We start from the raw sequence: 25,879 nt of genomic DNA on the forward strand, positions 1-25,879 counted from the left end.
CTCTGCTAGTGTAGCATTTTCCCTGGGGAACTTTTGGTTTTAATTAAACGGTTCACTACTACTGTGTAGTGCCATTATGGCCGGACATGGTTAGGGGTAACCCAGTGACACCAGCACTGATTGGGACTGCCCTTCACCAATCAGAAGCTCAGTGCCCAATGGGCCACTGTTTTGACTTGGAATCATGTTGTGCACTATAGTCAAATGTACTGTAAAGTGAAAAGGGATGTGCAAAAATACAAAAACAAAAAACAAGCAAAACCTGCTACTAGAAAAGGGGAGAGGGGCATGAGAACACTTCTTTTATTGTGGACAAATGTGCACATAGCCGCTAGTAAAACTAGCCTCAAACAGGATGCTCATAGCTTAATAATAAAAGCTGTGCAAAGGCCATGAATGAATGAATTTTCTGTTTATTTCACTGATACACACATTACCTCATTGACAATTGGGAAGTAAATGCAACGTGTGTTGACTCTTGGAAAGCAGCATAAAGAACTGAAGAAAGAAATTCTTAGAACCAGCCGTAACCCAGTAAAGAATTGTGAAGTTGTGTTTTTAATTTGTTTCATTTTTTGCTAAGTATTAAGAACATTATTCTAAAATATCAAGATGTTTCCCTTTAACCGCTCCAAGCAGGTGGCAGCTCAAATTGCTGCGATATTGTAATTATAACTGATTGTACTTAAGTTATGGATGTAGAGAATATGTTTCACTCATTCATTCAGCATGTAAATAAAATCGATCCTATTGAGTTATCATAATTGCAGTTCAACTATTTCCCATGGTTATTCTTTTTCACGTATCATCCAATGATGTACATTTGTGTACATTGAAAAGTGTAAGTCTATGTAAATGTAGTCCTCAGTGAGGTTCCTCAGTGCTGGGTCCCATACGATTGTATTTGCCCTTGTTAATGAGGTTTTTCTGTTCAGCAGCTTCAGTTTTTTTCTCTTTGTACATTTAATTTTGAAGATTTACTTCAAGTTTGAATCTTCTAGAATCCTTATTAAGTCCCACTTTAATTTTTGGAGTTGATTTGTAGCTACATGTAGTTTAACTTTGGGGAAACATCTTAACATCTTGTTGAATAAACTTGCTAGTAAGTCAGGTCATGGCACAACTGATATAGTGAACATGATTTCATTGCAAAGTCTATAAAAATTGGCAAGTTTTTGCTTTGCTAAATAAAATTATTCAGTGAACACAATTCTACGTAAATTTTGAAAATGCCATCTAATTTATAAATCAATAAAAAGATTTTGGTAAAACTTTTTCATGCCAGATGCTGTTTACAACAATGAACATGCCAATAAAAAATTTGTTCATTCTGTCGTGTTATTTTAGTCATTAAACTTTTGTGGATGAAGAATATGGGTTAACAATAGATTTGTTTTCTTTCAGTGTAACATCTTGTACATTGATTAATTATCTCATTTCTATGACAAGGTATGTTTATAGTAAAGTTCTCATAAGAAATGAAAAGATGTTAATAATTAACTTTGGAGGATTCTGTCACTGTTTCAAAATCAGATTTTTACCCCTTTTTTCTTTTAAGAAAATATAAGTAGAAAATAGTATTACCAGATTTTGACTGCAATTAGATCATAAAGATTATTAGTTCTATAATATCTTAAAAGCCTCTTGAAATCCTCAAGGGAAGAAAATCTTTTCTAAGATATTTTTCTTGCTAATTTTTATTCCTTGTAAACTCCGTAGCATTCCACTAAATTTGAAATACTGTTCTAAGTTTGCATTTAATAGAATTGGTGTATTCTCAGGAAAACTTGAAGCATTTGTGGTGAATCCTTCGAATTACTTGGATTTTCTGATGTAACTTGAGAACTGTTTGGTTCTGATGCAGGCCTGCTTAGTTGGGCAATAGGGTCTAATCAGGTTTCTGCTTTCCTGGACTGACTGGCACAAAGGAGGCAAAATAAAAAGGGGGGCCTTGGTATGGTTTGGTTTGGAATCGTGTTCCTGTAAGAGTAAATGGCAAAATTCTTCGCAAGCACCTCATTCTGTGCCTTCTGCCCTGTTGCTGCTTCTATTTACAGGCATGTTACAAATACCAGGAGTAGAGAAAAAATACTTTATTATAAAAAAGAACAAATTAAAGCTTGTTTTTCAGGGCCTGATAAGGTGAAAACACAGTGTTGTACTTTAATATTTCAGTTTAAAAGGGATGGTGAACTTTGTAAAATGGGTTTGTGGAATGGGAATGGATTGTGGAATTTTCCGTGAGGGAGCTGGTGTGTGTCAACCTCGCTCAGATTTAAAGAATCGAGTGATCACCTTTAAACCAAGAGACAGAACACCGTGGCTCACGTGCCTTGTATGGTTTGGTTTGGGTTATTGTTCCTGTAAGAGTAAATGGCAAAATTCTCAAGCACCTCATTTTGTGCCCTCTGCCCTATTTTGTGTTTGCTGCTTCTACTTGCAGGCAGGTTTCAAATCCCAATGGCAGAGATGCCTGTGATCACTCATGACTTCTGAGCTGAGGCAGGCCACATGCACTAAATTGTGACCTTGCTCTCCAAGGTCCCACCAAGGTTTTAAATCATTTTTACCAGGGGGCAGATAGGTTTGTGTCAATCAGTCACGCCCTGTGAGAAACAAGTACCTGCATTTATGGGCAGGTGTGGAAGACGAAGGGTGATCAGTCCAAAGAAACAAAAGCTATGCTTTTAGGACCATGCCTTGTTTTTAGCTAGTCGGTTCAGAAGTTGGCTATTTGGGAGATCTGCTTCTCAAACTAAGGAGGTAGAATATGGGATAGGAGTCATGATGAGATAGAACAGTGAGTGAAGAACCCACTGAGGGTTTCAGATGCTCTATAATGGAATAGGATGCCTTAAAATTCTGAGACAATGGTGAACTAATGCCAAAACTAGAAAATAGTCAAGTAAATTTGGTTGCTAATACTGCCACAATTGTATTGTGGCTCATCTCTTGGGTGAGAGTACAAACCTACAAAGTGGTTTAATAGAAATGCGCGCACAACATCAGAGCGTTGCAGTGTTGTTATTGAAAGTGACCTGTGAATGTATGGAATACAATAAAATCTGGTTCATAGGCCAGTGTTTCCAATTGGCCAACTGTAGTCCCTCTGAATTGTGTCCCTTTGTTCAGTATTATGAATAGCCAACTCGGGCTTCCCCTGGTGGCGCAGCAGTTGAGCGCTGGGTTGCGAAGCTGCCTGCAGCCTCTGCAGCGCTGGTTCAATCCCAGGCTGCTCCCTGACCACTGGAGGAGGGTCCCACATGGCGCGCGGACCTCTCCTGCCGCCCGCTGCTCCCCTCAGCGCTGTACTTCGTTACTCTGCCTGTTCTCTCTGCTCTGGCTCTGGTGAATTCTCTCACCCTCCCGTGTTTCTGACTGTACCCAGTGCTTGTATCAATCAATCAATCAATCTTTAAAAAAAAAAAAGAATAACCAACTCATTATTACAACTTGCAAATTATAGTCTAGCGTATATAGAATGGAAGCTAATCTGAATCAAACAATTCTGTGTAATTTTGCAATACCAATAATTTTGTTGCTAGCAGTCAAAAGTCTTCTCAGACCATAAATCCCTAAATACAAAATTGTGTGCATGTGTAACTTTCTAAAGGACTAGAAAATCAGGCACATAGAGCAATTTGTGCCCCAAATAAAGTCACCTATGTTAATGTACATGAAATCAGAAGCTGCTGCTTCTGTGCAATTCATTTGGGGAAGAGAGGGATTATGGTCACTTGATTCGATAGGTGCTAATTTTCAAAACTTGGCCTTCAGATTGTTTCAGAAACAAGAATCCTTGGCAAAATCAAGAGTGCCTCAAAGTATGTGTGACTAGTAGAACAGAAAAGAGCCATGACTAGGTGGCCTCGTTATTCCCTCCCCAGCATCTGCCTCCTGCCACCAGCTCATCAGTGCAGCAGAAACAGCTTCTGATTGGTCAGAGCCTGAGAATGCACGAGAACGGAAATGATTGGTGGAACTACAGCCTTGCCTGAAAGGTGAGGACATCTTTCTTTTCTCCCAACCTGCCCCTACCCCCAATACAGTGGACCCACTTGGTATTCAGTTTAATAACTGACAATTAAAGCATATCAGCTTGTTGAGATACAAATATGTAATGGTTCTGTTTCCAGTAATTATGCCAACTGTCCTGTACAATGCAGTTTCCCCCTGGAAGTGCACGCATACTCTCAGAAGCTATAACCTTAGTCACTTTGGATTGTTTAAACAATCGTGTTAACATTTCAGCCATTAGATTCAAGTTTCTCCCCCATGCCTCCCCGCCCCCATGCACACACTGTCCATAGATGGGAAGGAAGGCAAGGACGTTATTCTCCCTCCCTCCTTTTCTTGCAACAGCTCGAAGGATGGTGAAACAGGTAAGAAAGAGGGGGAAAGACATCCCCTTGTACTCAGTCTCCAGGTTGTCATGGTGAGTATCACCTGGTCGCTATTGAGCTTCTAGACTTGACGGTAGATGCCCTTCAGGTCACAGCATTGGCCATCTCTTAGGCAACGGCTGTCGTTTCCAACCTGCTGGCAAGAGACAGTCCTCTAAAATGAGTCACTTCTTCCATACCTATGTCTCTGGGGGTGAGGGTATTAAAATCTTTGCCCCTTTTTCCTGGCTAGTACAACCAGCCATCTCTTCCTGGTGTTTCTTCTTCTATGCTTGGTAGGTTGGTAACAGTCCATGTCTCCTACAGCTTCTGCACAGCCATCACTGAGGTATCAGCGCTTCCATACAAATTTTGAGGTTTTTAAGTTTTTGTGAAAGTTCCCCTATAGGTTTTAGCGTCTAGTTCCCCCTCATGGGAGATCCAGAAGAAGAATAATGGGTCATCCAAACACTGCGATTTTCCAAAATTACCCCCTTCCAGTCTTCGTTATATAGGTCACCTATGCTGCTGCTGCTGGCATGCGCCTCTCAGGAAGCCCTGTATGAAGGTCTCTAGCTCCACAGCTGTTGATCCTCTGAACTTGGAAACCTAGGTTATCTACCAAAAAGTATTTCAAAATAATCCTGTTGCATTTCCTGATTATCTGGAGGAGATCCAGAGAACATACAAATGCCTAATTCCCCTTTTCTCAGCCCATCCTCTTCGTACAGCAAGCTGCTCATGTCTCTCTCCACCTCTGCCATCCTTCTGCTCTGCATCCCTTTCTCAATTGTTTGTCAGACCCCACCCCCACTCCAAAACCAGACTAATGAGGCTGGAAAAACCAGGCACTTTGGAGGAAGAGAAAAAGGAGGTACTGAACAGGAAGAGGGAATGTTCTGGGAGTCGGCAGGAACTGTTTGTGTCCCATCCTCTCTTTCCATTCATTCTGAAACCTGTGGGTTGGCAGGCCAGCCATTCTCGTAAGTGTGAAGGTCAGGGAATAGACTCAGAGGCTGCACCACACCTGCGAACACTGCACTTTCTAATCTTTTACTTTTTCCAGAACTGTGCCTTGGGGTGGTAAAGTGAGTGGAGTGGGACTCATAAAGCCATTCTTTATTCCCCTTGACTGGTCACCTTGCAAGTAGCTCCTGTATTGGAAATGCTTCTGGCTTCAAATAACAGAAGGCTAACAGCAACTTTATAAAAATACTGGTGGTTTCTTTTAAAAGGAGTCCAGATATGGTTGACAGCAGGACTTGTTACTTCCTCAATGTCACGGAGGACTCAGACATCCTTCTGTGGTGGCAGAATAATGATCCCCAAAAGATGTTCACACCTTGTACCTTCATCCTGTGAAAATTTACCCTACACTGTAAAAAAAGGACTAAAGATGTGACTAAGGATAAGGACTTTGATATGGGAATATTATTCTGGATTATCTAGGAGGGTCCAATCTGATCACATGAGTTCTTAAAAGTGGAACGCCTTTTCCAATTGCGAAGAACCAGAAAGATGGCACGCTTAAAAAAGAACTCAACCTGTTACTGCTGTCTTTGAAGATGAGAAGCAGCCAAGAGCTGAGGAATGAGAAGAACCTCTTGGCACTAAAAAAAAAAGCAGGGAATTGATTTCTTCCCCAGAACTTGCAGAGAAGGCAGCCCTGCTAACACCCAGGAGCATTGCTCATGATCATGGGGCCTCAAGATGGCTGTCACAGAGCCAAACAGCACAGCGTAAACCCCTGTGCTCAGAGGTGAGCAACAAGAAGTGATGGACGGCAGCAGCTTTCATTCTCTGTGCCTCTTTGGTCACTCTGGGAAAGAGACCCTTCCCAGAAACTCTAGCAGCCTTCCCCATACAAGTCCTGGACCAAAACTGGGTCTTGTGGCCATCCTAGTAGCAAAATTCTAGCCTTAAGTCTCCTGGTTTGGTGGGTAAATGGCAAGGAAAGGGGTGGGAATAGGTGTTGAGCAGCCAAAACTATTGGAACATCTGCTACACCTAAGCCATGCACTCCCAGGTCCCAAGGCCAGCCCCCGCTCCCAGGCTTGGTGACACAGTCTGCCCTGAGCACCACATGTGCGCCCAGACTCCCAAGGTTTGCCCTCAGACCACAGCAGGCCACCCCTCTGTATGTTAGGCCGACTTATTCCCCACCATGTGCACAGGTTCCAGGTTTGCCTCAGCAACCCAGCTGCCATCTTGTCCCTACAGCTCTCGATCGCTCTCGAATACCCCCTGCCCCCCATCCCTGTTTCACTCCCTTGTGTAAATAAATACGCTCTGTTGTTTCTCCCCACATGGTCTATTTTGAGTGGTGTCCTGCAGATATAATTGTGAGGTCGAGGACCCACCAGCTAACTAGGTCACCCCCTTCTCCCCCCCTGAGTTTTGCTAGCTTTCAAAATAACAATATCCTCCATGGCTTCCTTGGCAGGAACTGTGGATTCCAGAGCAGCAAAGACAATAAGATTCAAGTATCAAAATCTCACCTAAGCCTGACCACGTTCCATTTAGAATGGTGAGTACAGTAGACATATCAGCTTCTCTCTGAGGATTTCTGCCAAGTATTTTGCAAAGCCTCTCATGTTCTTATATTTTTGTGCCCATGATGACAAATTTTATCTCATTTAACATTATCTCCCTGGCACCTAATAGTAATAATAGGGCCTGACATAAATAGGTGCTCAATAAATTTTTTATTAAATGAAATAATTTTTAGCCTCTTCTCCAAATGCTTGTTCAAATTTGTCTTGACTTGAAGCTTCCCCTATATGCCACCCCTCCTTCTATTCTCTCCCTCCCTCCTGTCCGTGCCTCAGAATGTCTCTTCCTCTATCTCTTCCTCTGGCCTCCTGACATACTGCCATCTTCGGGTCTGGTTTCCATGCAGCTCTCCCAGGCTGAGTTTCCTGTGCAGCTCCCATGACCTGGGTTCACTGCTTTTTGCTCTGTTGGTGTTTGGCTTAGTGTATCTCTGTCACTAGACTGTGCCTTCAGGGGCGGGGCCCTGTCTGGATCGACTTGACATAATCACAGCTTCTGGTTCTGAGCAGCCTTTCCATAAATATCTGTTGACTCATATGATGTAGAGCGATCCTAATGATTTTTGACACTGAGTAGGGAACAACCCTATATTTGATCTTTTCATTATCACTATATCCTGAGCTCACTATACTAGATACTGATTTTTTTTTTTACTTCTATCAGCCTTTTTAGGCTTCTATTTTTTCATCATTATATGAGGAAAATATTCTTGAATTCAATGAAGACTCAGTGAGTTAATATAAGTAGCTTATCAATACCGGAGTCTGCCACTCAGCTAGCTGATCTTAATATATAGTAACTTTATAGCCTAAATAGTCTACTGCGTTATGGCTCAGAACTGGATATGATTAAAGAAGGCTTCCGTGAAAAGGGTCATACTCACTCAGAAAACAGTGAAGCATTGATCCCCAAATGGTTAACATTTCTAAAATATTTTGATGCTAAAGAAGTGTGCTTCAGTTGTCTGGAAAATTTACTTAGATGGAAGAGAGGGTTTTTTTTTTTTTTTTTTTTTGACAAAGTAGGTAATTTTATTTTTTCTGGCTGAAAGGATTTTATATTTATTCAACATCAAAAGGAAAAAATGTCCAAGAACTGCAATAGTTTAAGTGATTTATGCTTAATTTTTAAATGCAACATATATGTTTATACATAATTTAAAACTCAATGAAAGCATGCTTATACAATCATGGGCAGCTTTAAAATTTAATAACTCTGGATGAATACATGATGGAGTCAGTCCCTGGCACCTGGGAATATCATCTATGGAACAGCACAGTCCAGTGCTCTCCGTTTGAATATTACAACCATATTTCACAGAGCCTTGCTTGCTCTGATTTTCCCCATGTGGTTGATAACAGTCTTCAGACCACTTGCTGGTAAGTAAGTCTGCAAATTTCATTTCTAATCTTTACCCTACAATTACGTAAGTGCTGTTTCTAGCAAGCTCATGTACATAATGCTCCAGCCACATACTTCCTGAGGTAACTTCCATGGAGGACAGGGTCAAACCCTTGAATGCTGCCATTTCTAACAGTAGAAGTTTAATCTTACAGGGACTCGTGAACTAGTGTGACCTTAATTCCAGATACGCCTCAAAAAAAGAAAAATTCCATCCTTCCTTATTTAGAGGTTACTTCTGGTGGCACTGAGGCTAGTGAGGAATAGTGAAGAGAGAACTGAACTTGGAGTCACACCTTGGTGAAATCCTGCTCTGGTCTTCACTAGCTGTGTGACTTGGGCTAGCAACTTGAGGTCTCTGAGCCTCAGAGATCCTCACCAGGCTGTGGTGAGAGCTTGAATCAGTCATGGACAGGAAACTGCTGCTCTGGCACAGAGGTAGGAGCTGAGCGACTGGTGGAAAGGATGGATGCATGTACCAAGCAGAACAGTTGAGCAGAACAGTACGTCTGCAGCAGCTGAAGGCACAGCTCGCTAGGCCTGGGAAGAACTGCCTGGAAACTTTGTTGCATTTTCCCCAGGTTTATGTTTGCAAAGCAGGGCACTCTTCTCATGTATGAGACTCAACATGATCCCAAAACCCACTATGGGGAAATTCTGCATCCTCTTCCCTCCCTGCATTCTCTTCTCCAGGCAGTAGAACAAAAGGAAATGTGCCATCTGCTAAGCAGTATAGGCAAAGTGCTAATACTTGGCCCAGTTTAGCAGCCCTGCTCTGCCTTCACCCTCCCACACCCCCGTGTGCCCCCAGGCACCAGGACTGTGATGTGTGGGGTACGGTCTGGGAGAGTTGGATGGGCACAGAGCATCTCAATTTGCTTCAAGCCAGAGGGGGTATAGTACTGGGAAGAGACCATGGAAAAAGCCTGGTGAACTCGCCCTTGGAGGCCACAGCTGGGGAAATAAATTAGCTGCTTCTATTGCACATCTACCCGCAGAAGAGCACGCCTCTAAATCTCTTCTTCTTCCAGCAGCCTGGAGGCCGCGCCGGGCTCCCCGAGCACCATTCCCATGGACAGGCTCCTCTCCAGGTCCTCCAGCTCCTGGCGCACCTCCTCAATGAAGCCCCCATCTTCGTACTCATCGGGGACCTCCCTGGGCACCAGGCTGTCTCCGTCCTCGTCACGGCTCCCGACAAAGGCTGGCTTGCACACGTACACCAGGCTGTGGCTGGGGAGAGACGGGACTGGGCTCAGTCAAGGACTGTGTCTCCCCATGGAGGCAAACTGGGCTCTAAGTAGGGGGCATGGGGTGCAGGCCTGAAGCATAAGCACTGTCTCACTGTCACGCCACTTCCTCTAACATCCAACAGAGCCTTAGCTTCATGTCTGCGTCCTACCTTAAAGGAGATGGCTGAGGGAGGGTCAGTTCTGGAGCATGTATTATAGTTGAGGGGCGCCCTCCTCCCCATCTGCAGGCCTGACTTCCCGTGACTGTCTCTCCAGCCCAGCATTCCAGGCACAGTCCCTGAGGACGCCGGGTCTGAAGCCCCCTGCCCATCCAGGTCTCCAGGCAGGAACAGCCCTGACCACAAGGTGAAACCTAACTCCCCATCTGCTGAGACTGGGGGGAGCTTTGGGACTCATGGGACCCACGGGGAGTTCTGTCTGTCTGCCCAGTCACCTGGATCCTGCGGGGGCAGAGGGCTGAGCGGTGGTCGCTGAGAGGTTCAGTACAATATGCTTGCAGTGATCGGCCAAGTCACAGCCCTGATGCTGCGCACTGTCTCAGTGGCTAGGGATGCCACGGGCAGTGTCTCCATCCTGCTTTCCTGCCACTGCCCTGATTTCCCTCCCGCCTCTGTGCCTGCTCGGTCGCCTCCGCCAGCTTCTTCTCTGCTTGGCCCTGGGTTCCCTCCACATGCTCCCTGGGACACTCCAGTGGACACTCATGAGGCATCTGCACCCCTGGCCATACCTCCTGATCCCCAGTCCTACAACCTGACTGCTAGTGGACCCTCCATCCCAGTGACGTGAGGCTATCTCAAATTCAACCTCTTCTAAGCTGAATGTACATCTCCCCCTACTCCTGCTCCCGAGTCCTGACTGGGTGGCACTTCATGGGATCTTCTCCCCTATAGGGCGGGCAGGTGAGTCCTCACCTGTGAGGCTGGCAGAGGAGGCCACTGGCACATGGGCATCGGTCCAAAGCTCCCTCAGGCTCTAGCTCCCAGGTGATGAGATCCAGAAGCCGACTGGCGGGGTCATGGCACAGCTCGCCCTCCACGGGCAGCGGTGTGCACACAGGAAACAATAGACCTGCGAATGGCCAAGAGTCACCCCTGTGTGCCCAGCGCCATGTAGGCAGGTACCAGGGAAGGGAGCAGAGAAAAGAGGTGCAGCCTCCCGCAGGTGGAATGAGAGGTAGCAAAATGGCAGCATGGGCTCAGGAGGGAGTGAACCAGGCGGGCTGGAGCAGTTAGGGAGGACTGCCTGGAAGAAGTGGTTTGTGCTGGCTTTTGAGGTCAAAGGCCTGGGGAAATTAAGGAGATCAGTGTAGGTGCACAGCAACAACAAAGGCCTGGGGCTAGGCACAGTGGGAGAAATTGAGGGAGTGAGGGTCCCAAAGAGCCAAGGAGTGGTAGACAAAGAGGAAAAAACAGCAGGAGCTGACAAGGGCCTTGGCAGGCAGACTGATGAGTCTAACTGAAGTGAGAGACCAGGAGGGACTGGAGCTCCCAGAGGAGGGATACCTGGAGGGCCATCTTGAAGAAACCTGCTGGGGCAGCAGGGGCTGGGGGAACTAGGAAGGTGGGGGAGGCAGAGGGAATGCTTTTCAGAAGCACCTGTGGGAGGGAGCCCGGGCCATCCTCAGCAGGGAGAAGACGACCATTCACAGGAGTCAGGACTGAGGTCAGGGCCTCCCTTGTGGCCTAGAGAAGGTGGAGTGGGGTTGGAAAGGGGCTGCTGGGGTCCCACCCATCTGGGGGTGGCCCTCCTTCCCTGGACCTGTGCAGCCTGAAGGAATTTGACTATTTTAGGCATCAGCAGGGTAGGGGTAGAGAGAAACGGACAGACCGAGTGACTTCCACCCCAGACAGGGCTGAGACACCTGAGTGAGCATTTAGGAGTCTGCCCAGGATGGGGGACCCTAAAAAATAGTCTGGTTGACATGAATAGGGCCCCAGGAGGCCAGTACGGTAGAGCTGGCCCTGCATCCAGCAGGAAGCCACCCACCTCTCTGGAAGGCACAGCACAGCCCGGGTTGGCAGTCCCTCTGGTTGTCGCAGATGGTCCCGTTGCCGCCTTTGGTGGCTGTTTTCGTGCAGTGACCCCAGACGCAGAGCTGATCCCCACAGCACTCGCTGTCCCGAGTGCAGAGCTGCGGAGAGGCGGGAGACACGCTAGCCCCCCAGCTCACAGGTCCCAGAGAGCCCAGCGAGTCCCTGCCCCCCACCCCTGCCTGGGAGGTGTGGAGACACAGGGCGCTAATCTCCGTCCCCGACTGCAGAGAGCTGGAAACTGAGACCCGAGGTTGCTGGCTTCCAGTGGGAGGCAAGAAGTGAGGGGATACTGGGCTTGGTAGGATGTGAAGGGGGAGAACCCTGAGAAACGGCATCGGGGGAGTCTTGCTTCTGAGTCTTCCTACCCAACTGGAGATTTTACAAAGGACGGTGGCCGGGCCGTGCTCAGCGATGGCCCCGGGTGGGGCAGGCCGGCTAGTAAGACGCCCTCTGCTGTCTCAACTGTCGTCTTGCCGTGTGTGCTTTTTTTTTTTTTTTATAGAGGCATGTTTTTTTTAATTAATTAATTTGCTTGTTTGTTTGTATTTGTTTATACAAGCACTGGGTACAGTCAGAAGCGCGGGAGGGTGAGAGAATTCACCAGAGCCAGAGCGGGGAGCAGAGCAGGCAGAAGGACCGAAGTACACTGCTGAGGGGAGCAGCGGGCGGCAGGAGAGGTCTGTGCGCCATGTGGGACCCTCCTCCGGTGGCCGGGGAGCAGCCGGGGATCGAACCGGCGCCGCAGAGGCCGCGGGCAGCCTCGCAACCCAGCGCTCAACCGCTGCGCCACCGGGGAGGCCTTGTGTGTGCTCTTAATGTTGAGGACGGACTAAGGAAAGTCTGTAAGCCCATCTGGCTGGGTCCAAACTTCTGTCTGGTGGAGGAAGTGCCCTCGCCCCTGGCTTCACGCTTCCCTGTGGAGTGTCCCTCAGGGATGTTCTCAGGCCTCCTCCTGGCCCGTGCTCTGCCTTTTCCCTTTGGGAAGATCGGGAGCAAGATCTGGGGGACAAGGGGTGCAGGCCAGGAAGGGGAGAGGCTACGCTCTTCCTTGCTGGGAGGCTGCAGCGGTCACTGGCCATGTCTCCCGGCCTGGTCTTGCCCAGAGGAAGCGATAGGAAGCAGGCCTCTGCCTTTGTGCTCCCTCCCCTTCTCTGCCAGCCGCGGGGCCAGGGCCAAGGGGCGGTGGGGTGGCAGCAGGCCTGAGGAGGGATTCCCAGGAGAGCTTCTCTCGAGTCAGCTCCCCTGGGTGTCATGCAGAGGCTCTTCCCAGCATGGACAAAGTAGCTCCCTGAAGGGGCTTCTGGAGCCAACTGGGAGCCCCAGATCCCCTTTTCTGGGCCCCCATGGCCTGGTGTGGCAGCCCAGAAGCGCGGGCACACTCACCGCCTGCTGCTCCCGGCACTGCTGGCAGGTGTACTCGAAGCTGGCAAACTGGCAGTACCTGGCGGGCCCACAGTCCTCATCGATGATGCACTCCTGGGAGGGAAGAGCAAGCGCTTCATCAGTGAAGGCAGATCATCAAACCCACAGAGTCCTGGAAGGGCAGGCCCCATTTCATCCCGCAGTTTCCCACGGGCTGAGGGTGCTCAGGAAGGCTCCCCAGTCTCCCCCACCCCCAAGTCCTGCCAGCTCCCGTTGTTCAGCATCTCCACTCCTCCGGGCCAGGCCTCACCCACACAGCCTCCAGGAGGCCACACCCAGTTCACACAATCACCGCCTGTGTGCAGGGCTCCTTGGCACTCACCCCGGGTGGGAGCACAGAGATGTGGGCCCAGTCGGCATTGCAGAGCAGATGGATTTAATAAAAAGAGCTAATGAGTTCCAGGCTGCTGCAGCTGCAGAGCAGGGGCTGGCAGCCGGGCCCCCGGGGGCCCTGCTGAAGGGAAAGGGCCACAAAGACATGCAACTGGTGGCCGCAGTCCCTCCTGGCAGGGAGCCTTCCTCAGGGCCCCGGGTCTGGGGTCCAGGCCTGCCAGGCAAAGGCAGCTCCCACCTTCCACAGAAGGAGGGGGTTTGCCACTGGCACTGGGCCGTGTGGCTGCCAGCTTTACAGCTAGAGAAATGGGGAGTCAGTCTCCATCCACCAGAGTCCTGGGTCCCGAAGAGCGAGGACATGGGATGCGAACATTATTGTCAGGAGAGAGCTCTTCAGCTCTGCACCGCCGTCAGGGTCAGACATGGTGTAGGGTAAATAAAAGGTATCAGGTGGGGCCTCCCCTGGTGGCGCAGCGGTTGAGCGCTGGGCTGAGAAGCTGCCTGCGGCCTTTGCGGCGCCGGTTCGATCCCCGGCTGCTCCCCGGCCACTGGAGGAGGGTCCCACATGGCGCGCAGACCCGTCCTGCCGCCCGCTGCTCCCCTCAGCAGTGTACTTCGGTCCTTCTGCCTGCTCTGCTCCCCGCTCTGGCTCTGGTGAATTCTCTCACCCTCCCGCGCTTCTGACTGTACCCAGTGCTTGTATAAACAAAACAAATAAATAAATAAATCTTTAAAAAAAAGTATCAGGCTTTTCTGCTGTCCCGCCACTAGGACTGATGATAGAACCCTGCGGGCCTGAAGGCATGCCTGAGGGTGGGCACCTGGAGTAGGGTGTGGGACTATATGTACATGGGATTCAGCTGGGCTCACACTGTGCTTATAAGGGCAGCGTCACGGGGACGCCAGCAGGATGGGAGGGCGAAATGAGCAGAGAAGCAGAGGCCACGAGAGAAGGCCGGAGAGCCCAGAGGAGTGAAGACTTGCTGGGGGCTGGGAGACCCTGCCTGCTGTGTGCCTGGTCAATCCCTATAAGAAGCCTGCAAAAGCCACTGAGGGCTCCAGGACTCCTCCTTCACCCCATCTGCTCAGGTCATAGAGATCCTGCCCTGAGCCTTCCGTCCACGGCACATGGGGACTGGCGACTTCAGAGGGAAAGAAGGGCAGGAGAAGTGGGGAAGTCAAGACAAGGACAATCACTGGTGGTTCCCTCGTGCCACCACCGCCATGGACTCCTTACGCCCTGTCTTCCTCAGGATCTTCTCAGGAGACAGCAGGTAGGAACCCCTTCCCCGTGCTGCCGACAGGGAAATGGCTCAGAGAGGCCAAGGTTGTAGCGCTAGTTCTGAGTAGAGGGACTCGTTCACCACCCCTGGGGAGACCCAGGGGTCCAGATGCAGTTCAGAGGCATGTGGATGAGAAAACTAAAGCAGGAACTCTGGGTCCCAAAGAACTTTCTAAAAGGGTGTGGAGAAGGGAAAGTCCAGGGCATGCTCATCCTGAAGGCGGATGTGAAGCCAGCCCTAGGAAGACCTGGGTGGGCAGCCTCAGTGAGCTGGGCTGGTCCCCACTTCTGCTCTGTGAACAGAGGCTAATGGGTGTGGACAGGGAGACTGGGAACTGGGCCTTCCTTCTAGGGGCCCTGCAGCCAGAGCGTGAGTGCAGCCTGGGGCTAGGCAGGGGCCCTGAGCAGACAGCCTAGAATATGGGGCTCTGTCCCTGGAAAGTGGATCCTCTGGTTGAGGGTGGTGTGTGCTCTGACCAGCATGGCAGGCTGGAGGGGATGGATATATAGCCCTGTTGCAACTCCAGCCTGGGACCGATGTCCTGCCTATCACCCTTTGGAGCAGAGGTCCTACTTTGTTTACCAAGCAAGGCACATCCTACCCGGAAGACCATCGGGCCCTCTGCACACCACCTTCTGCATCTCCTCTGAAAGGTAATGGGGAGGAGGCCCAAGTCTTCAGCTAACATTGTCAACAGGTTCTTAGGATCTGCAACTTTAAGTGAAACAACAAACAGGGAAACCAATTTTACCATGGGCTAATTGATATCAACAGGAGCCAAGGTCCTATTTCTGGTCACAGAAAATACCACCAAACTTCTAGATAAAGACCCAAAGCACTTCTAAATATTCAATAATTTGTATTCATTCATTCATTTTCCAACCTGCTTATTCCACTTCGGGGTCTCAGATGGTTGGAGCCTATCCCAGCAGCTCAGGACTCAAGGCAGAATGCAACCCTGGACGGGATGGAACACCCTTCCACGGCAGGACACACACACCTACTCACTCTGCCTGGGACAATGGAGACACACGCCAGTGCACCTGACACCAACACCTTTGGGAGGTGGGAGGAAACCAGAGAACCTAGAGAAAACCAACATGCCCGCAGACAGTGGCCCAACCCAGTGACTTTGCTCACTGTCAGTAGAGCAGAGTGGCACTGGATGAAGCAAGGGTATTTGAGCGCCTGCTGCCCAAGTCACTGCCACGAGCCAGGCCCTGTGTGCACCTGCACCAGCAGCTCCAGAGGAGACAGGGCTGACACCAGAAGAATTAAAGAGCAATTTAGCTTTTTATTGTCCTTTCTCAAAAAGTATTACAGCAGAGCACACTGCCTACCAGTCAGGAAAGCGACCTACAATTGCTCTTCTCTGTTCCTAGTGGCTCTGCCCCCCACGTGGCTCTACCCGCTGCTCCAAAGGCCGTGGCAAAGAGGGGCAGCTCAGCAAGGGGGCTTCTGTAGAGTAAATTAATTAATTCTTTTTGTTTTAGGTTTCTGGCCTCTGTGACTATCTTGGTGGCCTTATTTGGTGGGATCGTGGGCACAGGGCACGAGTACCTGACTGGGGACACCTGGGCATGTGTAAGTGTGCACACCTGAGCCTAGAGGTGGGGACAAAAGCAGCGGCAGCAGTGGCAGTGAGAGGACAAGTGGTGTGACTACAGGCGAGGTGAGATCAAGAGACAACACAAGAGAAAGAACCCAGAGAAAGAGCGCGAAGATTCACTGAGGGCTGGGAGGCTTGTTGCTGCCAGCCGCCCAAGCCCTGGCTCTCCTGCCAGACCCCTGCCTTGCCAACCTACAAGGTTGCCCTACACCACCTCCCTCTCAAAAAGCTGTGTTTCTATTCCCAGCAACCCTAAAATGCCTACATGACACCACTGCTGTTTTTCTGGGTGAGAAAATCAAGACTTAGGGTGGGCAAGTTAGGGCTGTGTTGGGGGTTGGGCACTGGTTCTGTTTGACCCCAGAGCCTCTAATGGCCTGGAAAGTCCATGGGCCTGTAAGCAAACCACAAGGCACTCTTTGTCTTGGCTACCACGCCCTCCTAGACACAGACTCAACTCAGTTTAGCAGGAAGTGTCCTGCTATTTCTTCCCAAGCAGAATAGCAAGAGAATAAATGGGGAGGGCTAGTAGGCACAAGCCCCCTCTCTGAATCCTGGCTGTATATGGAAGCACTGGGATGCCAATGTGAACATGAGAAGGTCCCTACCCTCAAGGAATTTATAACTTAACTGAAAACAAACAAAAAAGGCAATCCCATAGAAAGAGAGATAAGGGCAGGAAGAGATAATAGAGAGTAACAGAAATTGTTTTGCCTCTTCACACGAAAAAGATGTTCAGCCTCTCCAATAATCAAGAAAATGCAACTCACCTGAGCAGGATATCATGCTTTCACTTAGAATGGAAACAATTTAATAGGTGCTAATATATGTGGTAGACGGAGGTCTGGCCTCCAGATGTCCATATCCTGCTGGCTGGAACCTGTGGACAACACTTGTTACGCGGCCAGGGGAGACAAGGTTGCTAATCACTGCCCTGGTGAGAACGAGAGTAGCCTGGATTATCCGGGTGCAACCAGTATGATTGTAAGGGGCTCGGGAAAATGGAGCGGGGCGGGGGGTGGGGGCGGCGCAGAAGAAGGGTCAGTGTCAGAGGCCACGAGATAGCCCACCCTGGTCACGGGTCTTGGCTGGCTTGGGAGATGGGAGGGCAGAATCTCTCAGCGCCTCCAGAAGGCAGGCAGCACAATTTGATTTCAGCCCAGTAAGACTTGTGTGGGACTTCTGTCTCCAGCACTGTAAGATGTTAAAAACTGTTTTAAAACCACGTGATGTTAAGTTATCATAGCAGCGATAGGAAACCAATAGAATATGCAATGCTGGCAGGGATTTAAGGAAATGGGCATTGCCAGATCCTCTGGGACTCTAAAATGAAATAGAGGGTTTTGGCAGACAGTAGATCTGCAACTATCACATATTTAATTGCATATATCACTTCCAGGGGACCCTCAGAAACACTTGCCCTAAGTGCAAATATCTGAAGACAGAGGTGTTTAAGCCTACAGTGTTATATTATTTGTGATCCAGAAATAGTGGGAAGTCCAATAAGCGGAAACAGATTAAAGGATTGTATAGTCATTTCAGGGGAAATGCCACGTGGCAAACCTGAAAAAGAATGAGAGAGGTGTTTGCTTTGTGATGTCCACAACACAACTGTAATAGAAACAGTAAGTGGGGGTGTGGGAGAACCCCACTTTTGCAATGCAGGATGACAATATGCAAGACAAGTGTTTGTGCCCAACAGCATCTGACTCACGGGGGGCCTGTAGCAGATATTGCTCAATGGATGGAACCACTTGTAGCTACTGAGACGAACAAACTAACCGAATGTTGACCACGAGCAATGTCTTCAGAACTGATGCAAAACACATGCACATTCCATTAATTTGGCTTCTCATTTCCCAAGAATTCCGTAGACTTGCAATTTTCACTGTACACTTCCTCTTCCAGATCTTAAATTAAAAAAATATGAGTTTAGCCCCTTTCAGCAAGCATCTCTGTGGTTCTGGAGTTTACAATCTTCAGCAGGAAAAGTGCACATTTGTCCAGAGGACTAGCTTCCCTTTCCTAAACTGGCGCCTCCATATGACAAAGCATTCCTGCAAAGCCACAGTGAAGTAATTTATTTCATTCCTAGGTATGGAAAAATCTGAAGCATGAGATCTTGCCAAAACAGTTTTGAAAAATCTAAATCCACTAAAGCTACTGGGTTCCTATGCTGATGTATTTCTGCTACTTACAAGAGCTCTGGAGGGTTAATCCAGCCTGTCTCTCCTGAAGAAAGCTCGGTATTTTGCTCTAAGAATCTGTCTGTTGTGGATGTGTGTTCCCAGCAATCCCTAGAAATGCTTTTTAAGAACTGTGATCATAATGGAAACCTTGGGCCTCCAAAGTGTGAAGAAACCCTAGAGGCCCCAAGAGCACAAACTTTGAATACTGACTGGGTGATTTAATTGCAATGTCACCTTAGGTTATTGATTCAACCTCTACAGAAAAATGAGGTTGGGAACACGGCCTGCTGCACAGGGTGTTGTCAGTGCTCTATGAATGGTAGCCATGGCAACAGAAAGCTGTGCAGCCTCAGTCCATCCAGTGGATGGAGCTTTCTCCCTCCCAAAAGCCCCTTCCCAGAAGCACCCCTGCCAGGAGGCCAGCTTGAGAGCAGAAAGACAGGTCTAAACACAGGTCTCCACCTCTGATCTCTACTCCTCAACACTTGGGGAGTTCACATCTGACTTGTCTCCACTCAGAGCATCAGAGGCCTGTACTCCAATAGGAGTAGTTTCTGGGGCAGAGGAGCCACTTATTGTCTGGAGACCAGGTCAGCAGGGTGGTGAGTTTTGGGTCTCTCCTGAGGACCCCTTAGTACCAGAAGGTAGGATCCCACCTTTCTCATGTTAAAGTCCTGAGGAACCAGTCAGGTCCTCCCACCTTGAACAGCTGTGAGGACAGGATGCGGGTTGATGCCCTGCCTCCACTCCCCACAAGCAGTCAGACCCAGAGCTGAGAAACCCATGGTTTCATTCTCTTCAATAATTCCAGTTTTACTTTACCTGTGCTCCAGGGTTATGCTCACCTTTGGGCTGATGTCTTAAAGAAGCTCAGCACCCTGAGGGACCTGAGCTGAGGAGGTGAACTTGGAAGTAAGGGGCAAGGAGGAGAGAGAGAAAACCCCAGCTGCCTCCCTGTGCAAGGGACAATGAAGTTCTGGGCTTGAGGTACCTCTTAGGCCCAGCAGACTGGAAGGAAGACTCCATACTACACTGATACGAAATTAAAAATGCACACCAGTGCAGAATATGGGGGCTGCAGGGCCCCAGGGAGCAGGTAGGTGGGATGCCACCCTGAGCTCCCACCCTCCAGAGCCTGCAAATCGACCACCGACCCTGGCCCCGCAGAGCCACCACACCCACCACTTGGCACAGTTCTCTTTAATCTCCTTGATGTGGGTTTTAATATGCTCATTGCATATCATAGGAAAGTGAGACTGAAGGTGGAGGATCTGCCCAAAGCCGGCAGCTTAGAGGTGAAGAGGGGAGTCCAGAACAGGTAGTCTAGCCCCAAGCCCAGGCTCCCTTCATGGCCTCCTGGGAAAACGGTCATATTTCTCTTCCTTCCATCACAGCTTACAGCTTAACAGGGCCTGCCTGGGACAGGAACCCGGCTCCAGGCATCCCTGAGACAGAAGGCAGGACCTTTGGGCCCAGAGCACAGCCCCTGGGAGTCTGGGCCTCAGAGTCCCTTCTGACCTGATGACAAAAGTCAGCTCATCCCTAGTCCCAGCCACACCCCATCTGGCCCCATCTCTCCCTCCCAGTCTGGTGAGGAAGTCTGATGTCCTAGAAGTCAGCCATCAGGACTGAAGCCACTCCCAGGATCTGTCTTTGTTGTCCCGAGGACGGAGTTATATTTAGAAAGCTCTGGCCAGAGGCCCCCACATCACTCTGCTCAGATGGGGGAGTTGAAGGGGATGGGGGGAGAAATGGGGCTGATGGGGACACTGGAGACTTTATCTGGCAGTCTCCCCACCCCCCTCCACCCCCACAGGAATGCCCTCCAGTCTCCCCCAACTCCTGTGCTTCCTCGTTACCGAGAAATAGTGGAAAATGGCAAACGAGTTGTGCTGCATCTTTGATTTTCCAGTTCAGAGCTGATCAGAGGAGAGAGGCTCTGAGGAGGCAGAAGTCCAAAGCAGGGGCAGCAAGGGGGGTATAGGGGTGGGGGGACATCACACGGGAGGAATGGTTGCCTTGGCCTCTGGGTATGGGGCCAGTAGGGCGTGGCTTCTTCATGGCCCTTTTTTCTCACACTGCCTGGGGGCTCAAGAATCCAGATATTCTCTGATTTTGAGGCCAGAGGAAGAGGCTACCGGTGAGTGGGGCCTCGAGGGTCTCCTCTCAGCCTGAGTCTCGGGAAGGAAGATTCAGGGGAACATAGGGGCACATGGAAACACAAGCAGGGGCGCCTCCACCGACAGACTGCTGCTGCAGCTGGAGGAGAGGGGCAGTGTGCACTGACATTCAGAAGGCACCTACTGTGTGTCTGCACCTGCTAGGGCTGGAATGGGGTCTGATCCCCACAGCACTGGGTGAAGTCAGCTGCCCACTTCACACCCCCCAGCATGTAGGCAAGTCTCCGGCATTCGGCAAGAGTCCAGGAAAGAGTGAGCCGGTGGGAATCTCTATTCTGCAGGTCAGGAAATGGAGACTTAGGGCCTAAGGTCATGGCTGGAGTTTGAAAAGATGTAAACCCAGGCCCATTAGAACCCCCAAGCCAGGGATTTTTATCAGCACACTTTCTTGCCTCCACATGATCACTTAGGGCTTGAACTGAGGCCCCTCCCCTCAAATCCTAAGTTGAAAGCCAACTCCACACCCTCGGCATGTGACCTTGTTTGCAAATAAGAAAATCAATGGGAGAAGCTCCATTTTACAGGCGAGGAGGCTGAGAGGGTGAGACAGTGATGGCAGAGGCTATGACCATCATCACACGGTGCACCCTCGCCCAACAGCCTGGGCGCTTCCGACACAGAAGCAGATGAACGCAGAGGATAGACAGCGGGAAGAGCCACCGGCAAGCCAAGGAGACAGACTGGAGCAGCAACTCAACTCGCGGTCCTCTAAAGGCACCAACGCTGCTGAGACCTTCGTTTTGGACTCCTAGCTCCAAAGCCGTGACACAACAGGTTTCTGCTGAATTGCCTGCGTTGTGGTACTGTGTTACTGGAGCCTTAGGAATCTAATACACACCCCCAACCATCCCAGAGCCTCATCTCCACCTCCCAAGCTGGGTGACCTTGGTCAAATTACTGAGCCTCTCTGTGCCTCAGTTCCCTTCTCTCTAAAATGTGGGGCCTCACACGGTTGTTGGACAGGTTAAAAGAGATAACAGGGCCTCCCTGGTGGTGCAGGGGGTTAAACAGCGCACTATGAAGCAATCTGCAGCCTCTGCAGCACGAGTTTGATCCCTGGCAGGCCAGGGAGCTACCCACATGGCGCAGTAGACCTCTCCTGTCTCAGCCGCTGCTCCCCTCAGCAGTGTATTTCAGTCAGTCTGTCTGTCCTGTTCCCCACTCTGTCTCTGGTGAATCCTCTCACCACCACTCCCTCACATCTCTGGCCTGTACCCCAGCTCTTGTATGCATAAATAAATAAATCTTAAAAAAAAGTAAAAGAGATAGCATATACACTAGTTTAGAGCACTGCCTGCTCCCCAGGTTTTAGGCCTGGGGCACACCTCTATCTGCACTGCCTCACCCACGGAGGGAAGGTTGGGTGACCTTCTGAGCTTACACCTAGGACAGTAGATCAGATCTCATTCGGTTAAAGAAAACATTCTCGACTGAAAAGCTCAGAATGTCAGGTGGAACCACGACTCTCCATCTTCATCTGCTGCACCCCAGAGCCCTCTGCTAAGGAGGATGATAGTGGAAGGAAAAAGTCACACAGAGCTGCAAGGAGGCCAGGATTGTCTCTCTGACCAAGAGGGAGGAGCGAGCATGCAAGAGTTGAGGAAAAAAAGGGAATATGAGTTCATTGCCCTGGGTGCAATGTCATCCATCATCATGTCATCCTCACTGTCCTCCAAAATCAGAGGGAGAAGCTCCATTTTACAGGTGAGGAAGCTGAGACAGTGAGATAAATTCACGTGCAAAGTCCTGGTAACAAGTGCCAGGCCAGTGCTCAAGCCAAGGGGTTTCACTTAAGCCCAACCTGGTGTCCTATGGAGAGAAAGGCAGACCCTGGGGAGGGGGCTCAGGCAGACGCAGGGAGTCTCTGGGGGAAATAAGGGGCTCCTGGCTCTGCCACCGTGGGAGGGCAGGGTCCCCTCCCCTTAATGCAAGGTGCCCGGAAGATTAGGAGAGGTGCCAAGGGGGAGGGGGAGGCAGCCTCCCTTCATTCTTGGGGATTTCCAAGTCAGATTTTCCTGTTCCTGAGAGTCCTTTTTTGACTTTAAAACCAGGTCCATGGGCCTCCCCGGTGGTGCAGTGGTTGAGCGCTGGGTTGCGAAGCTGCCCGCGGCCTCTGTGGCGCCGGTTCGATCCCCGGCTGCTTCCTGGCCACCGGAGGAGGGTCCCACATGGCGCGCAGACCTCTCTTGCCGCCCGCTGCTCCCCTCAGCAGTGTACTTCGGTCCTTCTGCCTGCTCTGCTCCCCGCTCTGGCTCTGGTGAATTCTCTCACCCTCCCGCGCTTCTGACTGTACCCAGTGCGTGTATAAATAAATAAATAAATATTAAAAAAAAAAAAAAAAACAGGTCAAACACAGGAGCCGATAAAATTCACATTTGTCTCCAGCTCAGCAGGGCACCCCCAGCCTCTTCTGGACTCTGTGCTGGAAACTTTCAGACAGCTCAGGGAGGGTGGAGGCCCCAAACCTCACCAAGGGCTCTTGTCTGACCCACCAGGCAGAGATTGCCCTATGGAAAATCCCAGGCAGCAGCCAGGAGCAAATGCCAGCTATTATTATCTTCAAGTCCCCACGTCTTCTAAATCCTAGGTCTCCTGGGGCTGCCCCTGCCAATTCTTTCTTCCCCAAGTCTTGCAGCAACACAAAGGGAAAAATCCACCCTGACTGGGCTCAGCATACCAGGTGCTCTTTTTAGCCTGGGGTCTTAAGTATAAATAATCCTGTGCTTCTCCCTTTCCTCCTACCCCCCACCCAGCATATACAACCCTCAGGCCCCCTGGAAGCCTCCTTTCTCCACCAGCCCACTGGGGAGCTAAGGGCATCACACCCCCAGTCTCCAGGGATGGGAAGAGGGTGCTCCAGACAAACACTCATTCCTCCTACAGGGATCCTGTGCGGCTGCCAGGCCACAGAGACGGTTAAGCCACACACAGAATTCCCCAACACATTCTTTTAGACTGAGTGGTATTTCCTCTGGAGAACTTGCATCCATATCTAATTCCCAAGGAAACTTCCTCGTGAGCCTGAGTTGTTGCCCCTGACTTGTTCCCAGAAGCCGTGGAGGGCGCCTGTTTCACTTTCCCCAGCACACATTTCTAGGGTCTTTGGGCCTGTGCTGCCCCATACTCCATTCCAAAGCCAGGCAGTGGGGTGGAACCACTGATCCCCCCAGGGTGCTTTCCAGACACGCCTGAACAGTTAGCACTCCAGGCAGGTACCTGCCGATGCGGGCCTCTGGTGCCTGGTGGAACTTGGGGGTGTGAAAGCACCAAAAATGTTATGGCAGCCCCTCCTGGTACCCCAGGATGAAGGGCCAGTCCTGACCCCATCCAGTATCTCCTTGCCTGGGGTTGGATGAGACTCCTTAGTTTGGGGGTTTCAAAAAGGATTGCCAGAATTAACAACAACAACAAAATACATATATATATAGGAAGCCTGGTGAAATCTGAATTTCAGATAAGTAATGTCTTAGTACAGTATTTCCTAAGTGCTGCAAAGGGCAGACCTTGACCGACTATTCTCTTAGTATTGAGTAGGGTGTTGTGTGTTTTGTCTGCCAGCTCCATCCACAAGGGAACACTCCACAGGTGTGCTTCTTGGAAGACAGAGTGGAGTTGGCTTTGGGCAGGAAGAGGACAAAAATAAGGGGCCTCTAGCCACAGGAAGAGGCGTGGCATTAAAGACATCCATGAAGATAAGCCGAGAGGCCCACGCTTTACCTTCAGGCCTCGGTGAGGATCAGAAGACCACTCAGAGTCTGCTGTCCACCAGGGGCTCTGGGCACAGAGGCAGCTTCTAAGTTTGCAGAAAGGTCACGGGATTCCCTCTGCTGATCATGATTCTAACAATGAAACAGTCCTATTGACTGATGCTTTACCATGTTTCCTGTGTGGTGGAGCTATCCTGATTCTGAAGCATGCGTTCATACGTTCATATCACCTTCACAGCAATCTACTGGGAGAGATTCCTCTTCAGGAATCTTTCTTTTATTCCTTTCTATTTCACAGATGAGGAAACTGAGGCACGAAAGCTTGTCCAAAGTCACGCAGCTAGAGAGTGGAGGGACCAGGGATGTCAAATCAGACCTGTGGTCTCCTACACCAGGTCAGACAGAAAATGGGGGCCAGGATCCAGAGTCTGCCCAGGCTGGGGACCTCCCAGGGCTTTGCCATTCTGAGACAGCCCTGCTGTCTGCCTGCAAACATTTCTCTGTGGGGCAAAAAGAACAGCAATGGAAGTAGGGGTCAGAGTCCCTAGGAAAGGTACAAATTGCTCCCATCACAGAGGGGTGTGGGCCACCCCACCTGGGGCTCCATCTGCCAGCAGCCCTCATGCCAGGGAAGTGGAGGCTGGTTGGGCTGGGCCTTGTTAGGAGCCGCCCCTCTCAGCCTTGCTACTTCAGGACCCACAGACCCTGCAGATGCTGCAAGGCCTGCAGTGCTCCCAGCCCTTGCACGCAGCACAGAAGGCCCCGGGCCTGGTCAACCTGAAGCCCCTCAAGGGACTCTGAGAAAACTGCCTCTGGCCTTGGGCAGAGAGCCAAATGCTCACCAGGTTCCCAGGAACTGAATCTGGACTGGGTCCCAGGAGCACATTGAGTGCCAGAGAGAAACAAAGCCAGCTTACTCCTTTTTGCTCCTGAGCACTGTTTGCGAGGGCCAGGAAGTTGGGGGAAAGGAGCTCACGGGAGTGAGGCCACCTCCCAGGCAGGGGAGGGCCTATCTGCCCTCACAGGTGGCCCCACTGCTCTCTGCCGAGGTCACCGCCTTTCTTAGCACGATTGTGGCAGCAAAGAGACTGTTGTGCAGCCACCAGGTCCTCTCCTTCACCAGGCTCCTTGTTGCACCCCAAGTTATCTTCCTAAAATACAAACCTGACGATATTCATCGCTAATTATAATTGTTCTGTTGATAGCTCCAGCAGAGGGGCCCTGAGATTGGAGTAATCCTATCCAACTCCTAAAGGAAGAGACAGGCTGTCTCCAGGCCCTGGGAGGGCTGACTGCTTCTGTGATAGTGGCATCATAAAGCAATGTGACAAAGGGTAGAGTGAGTGAAAAAACAAGTGTGCCCCCCGCTGACATGGGAGGGGGCGCCTGGGTTCTGTCGCTGGCGAGCACTCTGCTTTGGCTGCAGCGGGTGGCTCCTGGACTGCCCTCAATGCCAGTGACCTCTCTTGGCTTGAATTCTCTCTTTCCCCACAACCTTCAGACAACCTGCCTGGCTCCCCCAGGGCCCTGACACCAG

At 50.3% G+C, this 25,879-nt stretch overlaps 1 protein-coding gene across 1 annotated transcript in view; it reads right to left on the reverse strand.

Annotated features, from left to right (window-relative positions):
- Positions 1 to 9,346: 9,346 nt before the first annotated feature.
- The window catches only part of DKK3 (dickkopf WNT signaling pathway inhibitor 3), a gene marked incomplete at both ends in the record, with an annotated part of 44,074 nt that continues 27,541 nt past the window's right edge, over positions 9,347 to 25,879 (reverse strand). Inside the window, 4 exons of the mRNA XM_084242561.1 lie at positions 9,347 to 9,566; positions 10,498 to 10,654; positions 11,573 to 11,717; positions 13,003 to 13,095. Of these exons, the coding sequence (XP_084098687.1) occupies positions 9,347 to 9,566; positions 10,498 to 10,654; positions 11,573 to 11,717; positions 13,003 to 13,095 (615 nt within the window). The remainder of the gene's footprint in view (positions 9,567 to 10,497; positions 10,655 to 11,572; positions 11,718 to 13,002; positions 13,096 to 25,879) is intronic.

Source organism: Talpa europaea (genome assembly GCF_964194135.1).
Source record: "Talpa europaea genome assembly, chromosome: 1".
NCBI lineage: Eukaryota > Metazoa > Chordata > Mammalia > Eulipotyphla > Talpidae > Talpa > Talpa europaea.